The sequence below is a fragment of the Phocoena phocoena genome, chromosome 6 (genome assembly GCF_963924675.1).
Source record: "Phocoena phocoena chromosome 6, mPhoPho1.1, whole genome shotgun sequence".
Taxonomy (NCBI): domain Eukaryota; kingdom Metazoa; phylum Chordata; class Mammalia; order Artiodactyla; family Phocoenidae; genus Phocoena; species Phocoena phocoena.
This window is the reverse complement of record NC_089224.1, coordinates 11,144,307-11,161,996: the sequence shown is the minus strand read 5'-3', so window position 1 is coordinate 11,161,996 and position 17,690 is coordinate 11,144,307. Positions and strand designations below refer to the sequence as shown.

At 50.6% G+C, this 17,690-nt stretch overlaps 1 protein-coding gene across 2 annotated transcripts in view; it reads right to left on the bottom strand.

Annotated features, from left to right (window-relative positions):
* Positions 1-17,106, bottom strand: part of SCARA5 (scavenger receptor class A member 5) — a 111,271-nt gene extending 94,165 nt beyond the window's left edge. For both annotated transcript variants that reach the window (XM_065879575.1, XM_065879576.1), the window contains exon 1: positions 16,992-17,106. In XM_065879575.1, the coding sequence (XP_065735647.1) occupies positions 16,992-17,106 (115 nt within the window). The remainder of the gene's footprint in view (positions 1-16,991) is intronic.
* Positions 17,107-17,690: the final 584 nt, after the last annotated feature.

Genomic DNA, 17,690 nt, shown 5'->3' with positions numbered 1-17,690 from the left:
GACAATTTAGGGGAAAGACAAGTTACGAAATCTGCCCAAAACACATTTATTGACTTTTTAATATAACATAGCAGCAGCATGTTAGTTGAGTAGACCATTCAAATTATTTAAGCTTGGTGGAAGATTGAAAACACTCCAAAACAATGCAATCAGTAAAAACAATATGCTCATTTATTTTTTTAAAAAAGTAAAAGAAACGAGCCATCAAGCCATGAAAAGACATGGAGGAAGCTTAAGTGCCGATTAGTAAGTAAAAGACACCAATCTGAAAAAGCTACTTACTGTATGATTCCAGATTTATGACATTCTGGAAAAGGCAAAACTATGGGGACAGTAATAAGATCAGTGGTTGCCAGGGGTTGGGAGTGGGGAGGGATGAACAGGTGGAGCATGGAGGACTTTCAGGGCAGTAAAACTCCTCTGTATGATCCTGTAATGATGGATACATGTCATTATACATTTGTCTAAGACCATACAATGCTCAGCACCAAGAGTGAACCCTAACGTAAATTATGGACTTTGCACGATAATGACATGTCAGTGTAGGTTCATCAGTTGTAACAAATGCACCTCCCTGGTGGGGGATGTTGATTATAAGGGAAGCTGTGCACGTGTGGGGCAGGGGGTACATGGAAACTCTCTGTAATTTCCACTTAATTTTGTTGTAAACCTAAAACTGCTCTAAAAGTTAGTCTATTTAAAAAAAGTAAAGGTTTTTTAAAAAAATATTTATTTATTTATTTGGCTACACTGTGTCTTAGTTGAGGGATCTTTGTTGCAGCACTCAGGCTCCTCTCTAGTTGTGGCGTGGGCTCTAGAGCGCACGGGCTCAGTTGCCCCGAGGCATGTGGGATCTTAGTTCCCCAACCAGGGATCGAACCCACGTCCCCTGCAGTGGAGGGCAGATTCTTAACCACTGGACCACCAGGGAAGTCTCAGTAAAGGTTTTGACTTATGGATTGTTGGGGTAAAAACTCTAACAGACTTCTATTGAACACCCACTGTCCTACTGTGGTAGCCCTACTGTGGTAGCCAGCCTTCAAGATGGCCCCAGATGATCCCATCCCCTTGTATAGTCTCCTTCTGCATTGTACCAGGATTGGCTTGTGTGACCAGTAGAATATGGCAGAAGTGATGGTGGGTCACTTCTGAGATGAGACAAAAGACACTGCAGCTTCCTTCTTGCTTACTCTTTCTCTCTCTTGAAACATTCATATGGGGGGAAGCCAGCCACTATGTCATGAATACACTATGGAGAATCTACACGGTAAGGAACAGAGGCCTTCAGCCAACAGCCACGTGAGTGAGTCTGGAAGCAGGTCCTCCAGCCAAATCAAGCCTTCAGATGACTACACCCTGGCTGAGATCTTGACAGCGGTCTCATGAGAGACCCTGAGCCAGAACAACCCATCTAAGCTGCTCCCAGATTTCTGCCAGATTGGACTATATGGATACACATATTTTCTGAGCAGAATTTTGGATCTGAAAAAATAAACAAAATCTTGGATTTCCTCACACACCCATGGCTTCCTCAGAAACGGAGTGAGATAACAAATTTTGTTGTTTTAAGCTGCTAAGGTTTGGGGTCACTTGTTACGCAGCAGTAGATAACCAATACACTACGGCAGACATTAGGAAATACAAAGATAACAAGCTGTGTGAGGGAGAGATTTTGTCAGTGTCATTCACGTCCAACTTTCCAGTTCCTAAACCAGTGCCTGGCACACAGCAGGCACTCAGAAAATATCTGTTGAATGAGAGATGAAGATACAATCACTGCCTTTCAGATGCTCACACCCGAGGGGAAGAAGACATATAAACTGATAACTATCACGCAAGTGTGAATGAAACAGGTGTAGAGGGGCGATATGGCACAAACAAAGCATGGCACTGCGGAGGCAGTGAGTCCTTCTGCGTTGCAGGTCATCTCAGGGTCTGCCTTGAAGAGGCAGCAACTCAGCAGGGCTCTGAAGGACAGGCTTTTGTAGATGGGCTGAAATCCGTTATCTTTCTCTCCAGCTTTAGTGTCTGATTTATAGCTATTAGAAATTTGAAAACTGTGACTTGAAGAAGAAAACTTTCTTCCTCTGTGTGAGAACTGTTCTGAGGAAATTATCAGGCCAAGCTGTTAGTTATTAGACATAGTCGTTGCTTGCAGACACGCTCACACACAAAACCAGATCGAGGGAGAGAATGGTACCAAAAAAACAAAACAAAAACTCTTCCAAGATCTGGGAGAATCAAGAGAAAGGGTTTTCATCTTGCAGTGGCCTCCAGAAAGGCGGGTGACATCTCAGACGATCAGGAAGCCAAGAGAAGGAGGCTCAAGAGGCTTGGAGAAGACAGTGACTCTAAAAGGGCAAATAGGAACTAAAAGATACAGACTTGCAGACTGGGTTCCGAAGGCCGGGCTGGGAGATGTTGTGTGGAACCGTGCTTGGTGATGAATGGCTAGAAGCAGCCCGATGGGTAGTTTCCCCACCGCTAAACACCCATCTACATGTAGCTTCACAACTTTCCCGTAGCTGAGTACCCCTGGGCTATTATTTTCTTTCTCACTCCACTTTTTTTTTAACTTAAATTTATATAAGAAGGAAATTTTATATCATCCTCATAAGTGGAAAATTAGTATCTTCCTATTCCATTATTATTAATGGAATAAATAAATGGTACTTATTCCTTTAAAATAAATATCTAACTATTAAAATAACAAATTCACACCCATATGTCACCTTGAATACCACTGTCATATATAGTCACATTCTGAGAATCACTGACTTTAGTAAAAGTAATTAAATCACAGTTCAATGCAAGTTGTGGAGAAAAAGTTGATGCTCTCCATAGAAGAATTCACTTATAGAGAAGCAAAACCAAACTTTTTAGATGGTCAAGATTAAGAATAATCTAGAAGGTAAAACGTTAAGGATTAAGTGCCATTGAAATAACCACGTCAGAACCTTGCCCTCATCTCTGATACTAACCTCATTATTCAAAATTGTCGATTTCCATCTCTCCCTGCCCTGCTTGTCTAAAGGTCCTCTGAGACTCACCCATTTCCCTACCCATCAACCAGCACACAGCAGAACTGCAACAAGGTTCTTTGCAAGAACAAAGATATGTGGGGCTTCCCTGGTGGCGAAGGGGTTAAGTATCTGCCTGCCAATGCAGGGGACATGGGTTCGAGCCCTGGTCCGGGAAGATCCCACATGCCGCGGAGCAACTAAGCCCGGGCGCCACAACTACTGAGTCCACGTGCCACAACTACTGAAGCCCGCGCACCTAGAGCCCATGCTCCGCAACAAGAGAAACCACCTCGGTGAGAAGCCACGCACCTTAACCAGGAGCAGCCCCCGCTCGCCACAACTAGAGAAAGCCCGCGCACAGCAACAAAAACCCAACGCAGCCAAAAATTAAATAAATTTATAAAAAGAACAAAAGACATGTGTAAGTCATTTATTTTTGGTGCAAAGACTGGTTCTTACAGTTGTATGCAAATAGTTGACACATTTTTGTTGGCTGAAAAACAAATTTTTGAGCAAAATTTTGGTCTGAAAAAATAAACAAAATCTTGGCTTTCCTTATTCACCCATGACCTGGAATAGACACTTAGTGCCCACATAGGTGAACTGTGCGAGCAGTTCATTGGAACTGAACTTAATCCTAGCTGAGTGGCAGCATCACGTGTGGTGCTGTTGATGACATCCAGAGGCCTAAGCCACAACCCTGGACGCTCTTGTTCTGATTCAATGATGAAATCATGCATCTATGACATCGAGGTACCCAGGTCTGGAGTAAGGCATTTGTCACATCAAAACAATGTGAAGACACATTTTTGGAAAATCAATTAAGGTCTTTCTATTATCAGAGCTTCGTTTAATTGTTCTTGAACTTTGAGCTCTCTTTAATAGGACCCACACAAAAGGAGGTGCCTCAAACTATTATATTATTCCCAGAGGCTAAAATTGTGATGGGTTCCTTTTAATCATGGGAACAAGAGTGCCCCCTAAAGAGCTTTTGCTAAAATACTGCTTCCTGAGGGTGGTGAAGGGCTTGGGAGCAAGGATTAATGAACAGAAAAGGAAAGTTTATCTGAAAACCACTTGGTCCCAGACAGCTGAGCTAAGGATGAGTCGTGAGATGGTCTCCCAATGTTAGTGGAAGCATCAGAACCTCTGGGTCTTTGTTTCCCTGTACTATATTAGGCAGGTGAGGGGCCCTGACACTCTCACAGGGGGACAAGCATGGTTTGGGGGCTCTGTGCAGAGAGATTCAAAGCCTGCCTCTGGCACATACTGGCTGGGAGACATGAGAAGGCATTCTGAGTTAGCCCTTGCATCAATTTAGCCTTTCTTTGCAAAACTGAGCTTTCAATTTCTTAACCATAATCTTAAGGCATTTGGGGAGTCATCTGTTTGAACTTATTTTCCTGCCATTTGAAAAAATACTCACAAATCGCATCTGATAAAAGTGGGTATTTACTTCTTTCCAAAGAACCTGGGTCTAAACAACATTAAAAACAAATAAAAATAAAACAGGATGAAATCATTCAATTGTCACCTAATTGAGTTTTACCAACAACAAGCACTCAGCCACTTTTTTGTCCTTCTTGTTGTCCTCTTTGGTCCCATAGCTCATACACAGCAGGTGGAGATAAGGTTTTATGGCTGGGAGGGACCTTGGCACTCCCCATCCAGCGATCTTGTTAAACCCTCCCAAGGTTGACTTCCTCATCCTCACTCTGGTTACTCATCACTCACATTGTTCATTGTAATAGGCAGCCCCAAATAACCTCTGTCTTCGAAGCTGCCACCCCTTTCTGGCTTTCATGGAGACCTCTGTTTACTTTTCCTCAATAAAGGGAAGAGGAGGGTGTGAGGCAGGGACATTACAGAGCAGTTTCATCTGACCTGAGTCTAGGAGGGTCCCAAACCACCAGCCGGGGTGGGGTGAGCACCAATCACCTCTGCCCTGTTGGACCACACACCTGAGTCTTCAAGGCAGACAGCCCAGTGAGGGCGCCAGACAAAGGGGACTGCAGTCCTCTGCGTGATCCGATGGGATCCCATTACTAAGGAAAGGAGAGGGAGGGATGGTGGAGCTAATTCCATTTAGATGTTATGATGACCTAGGACAGTTTCTCCAAGTACTTCTAGAGATATTTTGTAACTTCCCTGCAATACTTGTTATTTTTTCCGTCCCTATCTATTTCTCAAGTTACTCTGCATAAAAATTCTTGAGAACAATCGGGGGCTTGTGTGCTTATTTATCAGCAGTGGGAAGGGACCCTGGCTTGTGTGCATATAATTTTGCAGCTGGGGCTAAGGGATGAAGAGAGAAAGCCAGGTGGGAGGGGATAGAGGGCAGTCAAGGTGAGCTGGCTGCTCACTGCAATCCAGGAGGACGGGAGAGGCCAGGGAGTCCCAGGAAGAAGCAGCAGGTTCTGGGGCTGGGGGAAGATGCCCATACTCTTACCCAACATGGGCAGTGCATGGATTGGAAGAAATGCTGTCTCAATGCAGGGAGACTCAAAACAACAGTGGGCTCAGGGTTCGGCCTAAATAGGGGCCAAAGACCCTCCTCCAATTGAGTGGCTCTGGATCCCTTTCAGAAAGATTCCCAGTTCCTCTCCTGGCGCCTTGTCAGAGGAAATAAATCATCTGATAATGTATTAGCAATGTGGAGGCCAGGGCTCAGCTATTGCCATGTTTAAATCATTACTCTTTCCAGGCTGCTAGAGCAACCTCCCACCCATGCCCTGGTCCACCTTGGTTTGATGAATTGGTTTATCCTCGGGGCAGGGATGGATAGGTTTAATACCCTCCGCCCCACCCCCGTCTCACTCCCCCAAATCCCACCACCAATTGAGTTGGAGGGCCACCTGGCTGTTTGGTTTTGAACACAGGAAGGCTAAAGTCTCAGCCCATGCCATCTGTACGGGAGGGAGCTGGGACTGTCCCTGAAGCCTCCAGGCTCAGAAGCCCCCAGCTCTGGCCTCTGCACAGGAAGCAGTGCAGGCTGGGCCACAGGTGGGAGTTCAGCAGATCTGAGCAAAGATGATGGCCCTCAGACCCACTGAACCTCTGTCACCTGCTAAGGCCTAGAACCAACAGTTGTCAGGTATAGAGAGCTTCATTGGGAAATCATGGCCAATAATGGGATAGTTAATAATGAGAACGGAATTGCACCCATCAGTCAATGAATAAAAATACACATTTGTCGAGGGTCAGCTCCCAGAGAACAGGGTCTGTGATTCATCTCTGGATCCCACAGGTCCTGGCATATAGCAGATACTCAATTAACATCCGTTGGCTGTTTGTAGGTAAGTGAGACTAATAAACTGAACACAAATTTACTGGGCCTTCCAAGCCATTGTTTAGGCTTTTGTAATAACCATGTATTCTAGTTTCTGTATTTGATGCTTTGACATCTTGGAGCCTTGGGATAGGAAACATCCTCCTTTCCACCACTCAGTTCACCTTTGTATCCAGGAGTTGTGCTGTCTCCTTTGGTGATGGAGTTTTGCCCCTCCAAGAGAGGTTCATGATCTCCTAGAACCTAGGACCTAAACTAGATACAAAGAACTTTGGGGCTTTGAAAACTTACCTAGAAATAGAGTAGCTGGAACAACCATTTTTATATTCTTGGTCACAAACAGAACACTTTACCAGGAGGGCCTTCCTCAGAGGGCAGGGAAAGGACACACTCAACGAGCTGAGGGTCCTGGGGCTGCCCTGGGCGTCCCCAGGTAGGCAGGCTTTTCTTACTTCCACCTGCTGGCAAGACAATGCCCTTTTCACCTTCAGTCTGTCAGCATCCAGGGACCACCCCGGCCCCCAATCCCCATAAACCTACATGTGAAAGGCAGCTCCCCCTGGACACACTGGAAATGGTTAGAATACTTAAGATGTCATATTTACATTTTAATAGATGCCCTTAGGTCAGGTTTGGGAGATCATCATAGCTCCAGAGGGAAGAAAGGAATTCCTACATGATATACTGAGGTCAGAATGGGACCAGAGAACCAAGATGCCCAGATAGAACTTGCCAGGTGAAGGGACAAGATCAAGCTCACTGTTACCCGTGCACAAACGATGAGATCATTTTCAAACAGAGACACTGTTAAGAGTGAGTACTGCTCTATGAATCAACACGCAGGGAGAGCCGAGCGCCATAAACCAAACGGTTCCTGTGAGCTTCAGACAGGACACTTGTCCCAGTCTCCCCTGTCCTCTTAGTCCTTTTCAATCTGCCCCTCCCAACCTGATTGCTGCCATCTGCCACCCTCGGGTCTCTAGTATGTTCTGTCTTCCCAGTCCCTCCTCCACCAATTGGAGAAACTCACCCACACGGAGTGTCAGGAGAGGAGGCCAGCAGCCAGCCCCTCCCTGCAGCCCCCTCTCTTAACAGGACTTCCTAAACACGTGGCTTCTTCTGCCCGCTGTGAACATCTCGGGTTGTCTTGACTTGAACTCAATCTCAAGCCAGATAGCAGGAAATAGGAAGGTACCAGGGAACACGTGGGCTTCAGGACACTGTGCAGAAGGCTGGAACCATCACGAGCCCCCATCGGCTGTGTGGCTGGGCCTTAGGTTAACCAGCATCTGCGTCTGCAGGGCAGGGTCCTGGCCAGCCCTACCCTGCTGGGCTCCCTCTTCATGGCCGTGTTTATATCTTCCGAAACCTACTGCTGAACTCCGCGTATGCAGTTTAGACTCCAGCCCAGAAGCCACAGGAGATGGTGGGGGGAAGGGGGAGGATGCTGGGGAGAGAGGGGCATTTCTCTGACCTAATGTCTGTAGAGGATAGTGTCCCAGGCTTCCCTCTGAAGCCATTTAAGAGCCTGTCCTTGTGCTCCTGTCCAAACCTATTTGGGTTTATATCTATTTCCTCTTAGAATAATTCATTCCATCTCTCTCCTGCAACAGAGCCATTTATTTATTCCCACGGCCCCGTCCTAGCTTTGTCATTGCCCAGGATGTCTCCACCTCTGAAACCTGAAACTCCAAGAATCCACGCTCAGCCCCTCACCACCAGCAGCCTAGCTCTTGAAAGTCCAGGGTCTCCGAGTCCTGGAACCGCAGTGAACAGGGTGAGCTACGCTGAGGGGCGGGGTTTAAGGACCAGGCAGATGTGGATTTGAATCCAGGCTCTGCCTCTGACTACATGGGTGACCTTGGGCAATTTGCGTCACCTAAGATATTACCTTCTCATCGACAAACTGGGAATAAGAATATGTCCTGAGGTGGGGTTTTTTTGTTTTGTTTTGCTGTAGGCGGGCCTCTCACCGTTGGGGCCTCTCCCGTTGTGGAGCACAGGCTCCGGACGCGCAGGCTCAGTGGCCATGGCTCACGGGCCCAGCAGCTCCGCGGCACGTGGGATCTTCCCCAACCGGGGCACGAACCTGTGTCCCCTGCATCGGCAGGCGGACTCTCAACCACTGCGCCACCAGGGAAGCCCCTGAGGTGTTTTTGTAATATACCTTAATTATTTTTTTATTGGAGTATAGTTGCTTTACAATGTTGTGTTAGTTTCTGCTGTACCACGAAGTGAATCAGCTATATGTATACATATATCCCCTCCCTCTTGGACCTCCCTCCCATCCCTGCCCCCCACCATCCCACCCATCTAGGTCATCACAGAGCACCAAGCTGAGCTCCCTGTGCTTTGGAGACAATGTATTGAAGCCCTGAGCATAGCCTGCTGCTCCATCAAGGGGAACCATTGTATCATGATCGCTTGTATGTATCACATCGTATCGTCACTGCTACAGGACCCCTGCCCCCTTCCCACCACCTCCCTTGGCCTCCCCCGATCTCCCGTCTCCACAAGAGCCAAAATGATCTCCAGAGCTCCTGGCACTCCAGGACAAGGCCCCCCTCCCCTGGCCCACACACCATGGTTGGGGAGGGGCCACTGGTGCCCTAGGGCTGTGTGCTCCTGGCAAGACCCCTATCACCAACACTCAGTCTTGCCAGCAGCTCTTCCCTGAGACCAGCACCCCAACCTCACTGAGTCCTCGATCCTGACTTCTATCAGCCCCACAGAAGCCCCAGGGCTCCCCATCAACCACCATAATCCCCAGACAGCCTTGTTTCTTCTCCTTTGACATCTCTCTCCCCATCTGCTGAAACCTTCTCACTGTGGCCCAAGATGTCCCAGCCAGCCAACCAAAAAACCCTGATTTCCCCAGCCTCTGCTCGAACATTTCCCGTTCTTTCTTCTTCTAACTGAACCCTGCTTCCCTTTTCTTCTCAAGTATGGATTTCTCTCTCCCACATTCATGCAACTGACCTAAGGGTGCGGTAGGTGGTTTTATTTGCTCCTCGTTACTTCCAGAACCTTCTCTCTCTTCTCCATAAAACTCCCAGCTCTCGGGCTTCCCTGGTGGCGCAGTGGTTGAGAGTCCACCTGCCGATGCAGGGGACGCGGGTTCGTGCCCCGGTCTGGGAAGATCCCACATGCCGCGGAGCGGCTGGTCCCGTGAGCCATGGCCGCTGAGCCTGCGCGTCCGGAGCCTGTGCTCCGCAACGGGAGGGGCCGCAACAGTGAGATGCCCGCGTCCCGCAAAGAAAAGAAAAAAAAAAAATCCCAGCTCTCACGTCACACGACTGTACGCTTCTCCTCGCGCTAAGGGACACGTGCTACCCTCCCCATGTCTGCGCTCACTGTCGCTCTCTCTCAATCTCCAGTTCTGACTGTTCCTTACCTTCCCTCTCCTAATGGCACGTCCTCCCTGACGCACTCGAAATGTGGGCAAAAATAAGATGGGCTCGGAATGCAAAGTACACACCGGATTTTGAAGGCTCAGCCCGAGTAAAAATGTATAAGTATCTCCATCACTTTCACAGTGATTACATAGCGAATTGATACTATTTTGGATATACTGGATTAAATCAAATACATTCCCGCATTTAAATTCGGTTCATCTGTGTCTCTACCTTTTTGTGTGGCTACTAGAAAGTTGAAAACTGCACATGTGGCTCACATGACATTTTGATTGGCTCTACCAATCATCAAGGCCCTTTCTTAATCCCAATTTCACGCGTCCCAGGTGAGAGCTACCTCTCAGGTTTTCCTGGTGCCCTCCGTCCAGAACGCCAACCCGGCATTCCCTGACCTCACCAGGACCTACTAACCACGGACCCCACCGTCTTTCCACCACCCTTCCCGACTCCCATCCAGCCTTCCCTTCTTGTCCGACTTGCATTCCATGATTTACATTATCCACTCTCTCCCACAGCCTCCCCTCTCTCGTCCCTCTCTGGCTTCCTCTCACTCACCGAGCAGCATTCCGACCCTGGTTAAACCTACCTCTGCAATTGCACTGCATCCACAGAGTGGAGCATGGCTGGGAAGGGAAGGGCACGCCCCCACGCTCCTGACTTTGCAGGAGAACTTCCTTCCTTCCCAAGGCAGACTGCCGAAACTCTCCCCTCTAAACGGCACTTCCATTTGAGAATGAATCACATTATAATGCGGGGTCTGTGTCTTCTGGGGACTTTAAGCCCCTTGAGGGCAGGAACCAAGACCTTTTATTTCTGCACTCACCAGCAGCACCGTAAAACCCTGTCCTCTTTGGATGAAGGAGGTCCCAGTTCCTCGTGTGGACTCAGGTGCCCGGGGCGAGTGAAGCTGTGTGTAGTCTGCACCGAATGCCATCCTCCACCAGGAACAATGAAATGCACCCCTCGACTCTTCTGGTAGCCAACCTCAGGGACCTACTGTCTCTGATGGGGGTATGGGGGTGGACAGACTCACACCTGCCACGGAGCCAGGTGCCCTCGGGACCCAGAATATTTCTTACAGATCCTACTGTACTCTTTGGGGATTGGGACTAAAAGAACTTGCTTGGTTTCCTCTAGTATCTAGTCTTCACGAGGAAGCCCACTAACCAAAAGTCTGCCTTCTTTAGCAGAAGGAGGAACCAGACTTAAAACACTGTCCAGGGGCTTCCCTGGTGGCACAGTGGTTAGGAATCTGCCTGCCAATGCAGGGGACACGAACCCCTCGAGCCTTGGTTCGGGAAGATCCCACATGCTGTGGAGCAACTAAGCCCGGGTGCCACAAGTACTGAGCCTGCGCTCTAGAGCCCGCGAGCCACAACTACTGAAGCCCGTGTACACAACTACTGAAGCCCGTGTGCCACAACTACTGAAGCCTGTGCGCCTGGAGCCGGTGCTCCGCAACAAGAGAAGCCACTGCAATGAGAAGCCCACGCACCACAATGAAGAGTAGCCCCTGCTCACTGCAACTAGAGGAAGCCCGCACGCAGCAATGAAGACCTAATGCAGCCAAAAATTAATTAATTAAATAATAAATTAAAAAAAAAAAACACTGTCCAGGCCAGGGGTCTCTGAGAAGTGGCGTGGGTGCTTCCTGGGAGACGCTGGGTGGCAGTAGCTGTCCCTGACCTCTCTGTCTCCCCCTGTCCTTCTCCATTTCCCCAACGTGTGCAGAGGACCCCCCAAAGGGCAGGGAGGTGAAATAAGTGTGTATCAAGGGTGCACTGTGTCCAAGGTGCTCTACTCGGGTTATACCACGTGATTCCCCCACGGGTCCTGTGAGTTGAATAACATTATTTCCATTTTGCAGACGGGAACACTGAGGATGAGAGGGTCAGGGCCCCAGTGAAACAGATGGCCCACTTAAATTAGGAAATGTCATAGAATTTAATAAAGGGGACATATGCAAAGTTGTGGCCAGGGTGTAAGATGCCCACAAGGGACAGAGTGGTGTCCTTGAACTGTAACCACCTCGGTTACAAAGCCCAGGAGGGGAGCAGTTACTGGAGCCTAGAAGGAGAAAGCCTGAGTGGAGAGGGTGGCTTACAAGGGGCTGTGACCTCGGGTGGAAGTACACAGTGGCCCAAGGTGACCCCATAGGGCAGGAGCTGAGGATAAACAGGCAACCTCCCATCTTTCATCCTCCCCGTCCTGCCAAGGCGGCTCCCCACAAAGCAGAGAGTGGCGAGTGGCAGCGGGTGGGAATGCAGGGGCGACAGAAGACAGCCCGTGCCGAGCCCAGACCTGCCAAAGTTCAACATCTTGGCACCTCCCTGGGCTGTCCCCCCTCTTGTGGAGGGACAGTCCCTGGGGCCCAAGAGATCCAGGATCCTTCCTGGCCCCCAGCCCCCCGTGAGCTGGGGGAGCTGAGTGCATCACGGCACCGCATGAGTTAACATCTCTGCTATTCTCCTGCTCCAGTGCCGGATTCTCCAACCTGTAGAAGGCCTGACCCTCTGTGAGGCCCCAGCCAGACCCTCCCAGGAACTCCACTCCCACCCTTGGGCAGCTGCCCGGCAGCCCTCAGCTACGCCAGATGAACCAGGGAGAGGTGATGGATGAGAAAGGAGATGTGGGGACTCCCTTAGGAGAATAATTTAATTTTATGGGGCAGGGACGCAGGAATGGGGAGCTCAGGTCCTAAACTCAGCAAGCGGGCTGGCTTGCAGGCGTTGGGCGCGGCCAGGAGCATGTGTAACTCATTACCTCTGCGAGCCTCCTATCTGCGGCTGATGGATGATGCTGGGAGCGCGGTGGAGGGCCCGAGGCCACGGGGTGAGCGTGACTGCAATATTTTTCTGACACTAACACTTCTCTCTGGCCCTTGGAGAGGGCCGTGGAGGAGCCAGGCGCAGCTGAACACCACCCACGCCCAGCCCTCTGCCTTTGGGCGCCAGATTGGAGAGGCTTCAGCTGTCTGGGGAAGAGAAAGGCAGGACCAGGGAGGGGAGGGGGAGGGGGAGAGGGAGGGAGGCACAGAGGAAGGGGGTGAGGTGGGGTCGTAGGCCCAGACAGCCCCTGTTTGGGTTTCTGCTCCAAGGGAGGTGTTGGTGGGCCCTGAGGTCAGCGGGGGCTTGGCTGGAAGACCTTGGAGGTCGCGTTCTGTCATGAGCCCACCCACAAATCCCAGCCACACAGGTGGAGCCCATGCTCTGCCCCGCTGGAGACCGGCAGGTGAGGAGGGCCCTGCCTGGGCGTCTTCCCATCCACAGCGGGGCTCAGACACAGGAAGGAGGCGGCGGGGTCCTGAGAGGTGGCCCGGCCAAGGGGTGCAGAGGATGGAGAGGTCCCAAAGGTGTCAACATGGAGCAGGGGTGCGACGGAGAGAGCCTGGAAGGATGTGCGTGGCACCATGCGGGAGAGGGGCAACGTGGCCTGTCATGGCGGGTGCCTAATAGCCCCTCAGCTTCCTTCTCACCTGGTGCGTGAACAGAAGGGAAGGGATGGCGGCAGGTAGGAGGGAAAGAGAAGACGACAGAGCAGAGGAGGGGAGGGGGCAGGGACATGTAAATAACGCCGTGTTTACACCCTGTCTTTAAAGTCCCACCTGCGTTGACGCCGGAGTCATACCTCAATATCTAGACTGAAGTTTTGCAACTTTGCTCCCCCCTGATCCCAAGATCCCCAGGGCCAAGAGGAGGCACTCCCTTGCCTCCCATCTCCCTGCTTTCAAGGGGAAAATCCTGGGAGGGACTTGGAGCCCCTACAACGCCTAGCAGACGACACTGCTTTCATTTACTCAAGGCCCAGAGTGGGGGATGGGGCTGGCAGGGTCCCCACCTCTGTCCACCTCTGCTTTCCCATCAACCTCCCTCTGCCCCTACCAGCCCCACCCCTTCCTCCCTCTCCTGTTACTCTGCAGAGATGAGAATCAAAGCAGCAAAGTACCGGGGAAACAGGTCAAATCTGGCTTGAATTTCCCCGAGTCGGAGCTCACCATTTTCCTCTTAGAAATGAAAGGGAAGGGGAAAAAAATCAAACCAGAAACCGAGGAGCCTTTAGGTGGTGACTTCATCTCAACACTCCAGTCTCTCCAGGGTCTTCACGGCCACCCCTCCACCCACCGCCCCATGTCTGGCGTCCAGGAACGAAGTGTGGAGGAGACCCAGACGATGTGGAAATCAGGTTTAGAATTTATTTGTTCCGCCACCTTTAGATTTCAAGGACCCCTGTGTTTGCTCAGCCATTAGTTTGTTCATTCAGTCATTCAACAAATATTGATACTTGGGAGCACCTGCTGTGCCCCAGGCTGGGAGACGCTGATGAACAAAACAGAGATGCCTGCCCTGGTCCGGCCTATGCTCTTCCCATGAGGAACAGAGAGTAAACGGTAAACATGATAAATAAGAAAATGATATAGTGTGTTGAGGAGACTAGGACTCGGTGAAAAAGGAAAAAGAGAAGCAGGGAAATGGGTGTGCAGGGGAGGACGGGAAGCCCTGACACAGAGGTGAGATTTGAGCAAAGACCAGAAGGAGGTGAGGGGGACACCTGGAGGGTCTGGGGGCAGCGTACGTCGGGTAGAGTGTGCCAGCAGGTCCACTGTGAGGGTCAGAGGCTCCTTGACCACAGTCAGTGCCTGGGTTTTTATTCCCTTCAACGTGGGAGCCTTTGCTGGGCTTTGCTCCAACTTAGGTTTTAAAAGGACCACGCTGCAAATACAACATCCAAGTCTGTTTCTGTGCACAGGATTTTAGGACTGGATGGGAGCTCAGAGACACCCCCTCTGCCCCTGTGGAGCACTGAGATGGAGACACTGAGGCCCAGAGAGGGGACGTGCCCATCAGGTCACACGCCCCAGTGGGTGGGGTGGGGACAGGGGAGGGAAGAGTCAGCATCCAGCCTACATCTTCCGACCTCTGCTGTCCACACTTCACGGGGCGCTGCGGCTCAGGTGACCCCTGGGACACTTGCTGGCCTGGTTCTAAAACTGCCCTCTGACCAGATCTCCCCATGGCTGGGGTTACTGTTATTTTTCAGTCCTTCTGGTCCAAATGGCCTTTTTAAAAATCTCAGGTTCAGAAAAGGGGAGGTAAGATGAGGTCAAGAGAAGGGGGAGCCATGGCCCAATGACACTCCCCAGGGCTCTCCCCACCCCTGGGGTCCCCCTGCCATGCCCTTCCCCACTGGCACCCCAGGATGGCCCTGGTGGTCCTGCAATTACCTCTCTGAGCTGTACCCCAGTTCTTTCTTCCCAAATCAGGCCTCTTTACTGATGGGTCACTGGGGAGAGGGTGGATGAAGGATGTGAAGGCCAGCTTGGCTTTGCTGATGTACTGATGGGGGAAAGCTGACCATTGGTAGCTCCCTGGGGGCCTTCCTCTCTTCCCAGGTGTCATTAACTTAACAGAAACACTGGCCTGTCTGGTGCAACTCAGCTGGTAATACCTTTCCCCAGCTACCTCTTCTCTTACAAAACTGTATTCGGTCTTTAAGGCCTTTACCAGAAAGGCTTCACCCTGCTTGACTTTAATAATCACACATATTTTTACCTGCTTTACATGGTGGGTAATTGTCCCCATGCCAGTCCCTCCCACTGGGATCAGAAGCTCTTGGAGGACAAGGATGGTTTCATTTCTCTCTGGAGCATCTCTGGCACCTAACCCATAGCTTGACACATTGTGGGTCCTCAAAATGTGGTTGTGGACTGGAATTCAGAGGAAGGGCTCTGATGGTGGGTAGTTTACTAGGGCAGGTGAAGAGCCCAAATCTCCTGTCTCCTCTCCCTCCTGAGACAATCCCTAATCCCTGCCTTTCTGAGCCACCCAACTTCCCTTCCTACACTCAGCACCTCATGGGAGGAAAGATGGGGTTGGATGAGGGGGAGTCATTTCTAATTATGAGTAATTTCAAGACAAAGGCAGTTGGCATAGTGGAACACAATGAAACATGGTGCTTGAGAAAAAGTTTGAATAAAGGCATCTGGGATGGTTAATTTTATATGTCAACTCGGTTGGCCATAGGGTAACCAGATTAGACATCATTTCTGGGTGTCCATGAGGGTGTTCTAGATGAGATTAGCTTTTAAATTGGTGGAATCAGTAGAGCAGATTGTCCTCCCCAATGTGGGTGGGTCTCATCTAATCAGTTGAGGGCCTGAGTAGCACAAAAGTTGGGGGAATTCACTTTTTGCTTCCTGCCTGACTGCTGGAGCTGGGACATATCATCTCATCCTCTCCGGCCCTCAGACTGTGATCTATACCATTGGCTTCTCTGGTTCTCAGGCCTTCTGACTCGGACTGAACTATACCACCAGCTTCCCTGGGTCTCCACTCTACAGACAGCAGATCGTGGGACTTCTCAGCCTCCATAACCATGTGAGTCAATTCCTCATAATCAGTCTCTTTTTGTGTGTAGACATCTCATTTCTGTTCTCGCTTCTGTTTCTCTGGAGAACCCTAAGACGGCCTGTTTCCATCTCATTGACCATAAGTTTTTACAAAACTCTCCTGTGAGTTTCCTTCTACTCATCTTTGAAGTGGGGATGAAGCTCTCATCTCCTATACTCACTGCAAAGAGGAGTGTATTCATTCAGGCAATAAGCATTTATTAAGCACCTACTAAGTATAGAGCTCTGTGCTGGATGCACAGGAGTTGGCTGTCAGCAAGGTGCTCTGAGCTCCTCTAGAGGAAACTGCATCCGTTGAATCTCCAGGGTTTTAGCAAATAACCAGCCCCCAAAGATGCAGTGCAGTCTGGGTCACTAGGATGGGGCCCCTTCCTGTGCCATGACCTGAGGCCTCAGTTCCAGGAGAGGACGAGCATCTGGAGAGGTGCGTTTCCTCCTTGCAAACGCTTTAGGAAGCTCATCACCCGAGAGGGTCTGGGCTTCTTGGTTCAGTTGCCTTTTGTGTGACCCCAGCCTCACCCAGAGGAGAGGATGGCAAAGAGGCAAAAGGATTGCCCTAGGAGTCAGGAGACTCAGTGCTGGGGCCCCTCTATGACCGACGAGCTGTGTGATGCTTAATGCTTTTCTCAGTTTCCGCTAGCCCATCTGTAAAATGTGTCTTATCTTGCTGGTCACACAGGTGTGTTGAGATGCATGAATGAGAAAACACACAGAAAAGACCCTTCCGAGCACACATTTCAACCTATGCAGTATTGTGTGTGTGAGTGGGGGGGGGGTCACCAGCACCCTGGGGCAATGCCAGGATCCGGTGGTGGGGGCAGGGCTGATCTCGCGCCTAAGACCGAGCCAGAGGCACTCACCGTCCTCACACAGGTTCAGCTTGGACAGGCTCCTGCCATCAAAGGGCTCCTCAAAAATGGAGCCAGAGTCACGGTCGCTCACGGTGGCGTGCAGGTACATGGCTTTGTTCTCCATCGCGTCCTACAGCAGCAGGAGAGGAAGGGAGGACGCAGGGGGGAGAGAAAGGACATAAGCTGTAGGTGGAGACACAAATGAATGGTGACCTTAGCCTGAACACCGGGAAACTCCCTCATCAGCAGGCATCAGTCACCAGATCCTTAGGACCCAAATTCCCCCTCCTCAATTTCCTTGGCTTGGGGAGGCCAAGGCCCTTTGGACCTTTCTGACCATGGGATCCGTCCCCTCCCTTTCATAGGTCTTGGTGGGGCTGGAGCCCTGCGCTGGGGGACACCAAGGGCCATGCTGGGTGGGGCTGGGAGAAGCCAACCCTCTTGAACCAAGCAGAGGAGTTTCCAAGATTCTGGAGTCCCGGGCACATCAGGGAGACTCGGGCTTCTGCTCTGTGTTGGAAATGGAGAGAAACTAGACTTAAAGAGGGGTACAGAGACCACCAGCCAACAGAGCTAAGACCAGAACTGCTCCCAAACCTGGCCGAGGTGGCATGGTCAGAAGGGCTGGGTTCAGGGGACCATAGCAGGGATTCACCCCCATGGGAGCCCAAGGGGCAGGTGGCCTCCCCAGACACTAAGGTCTGGGCA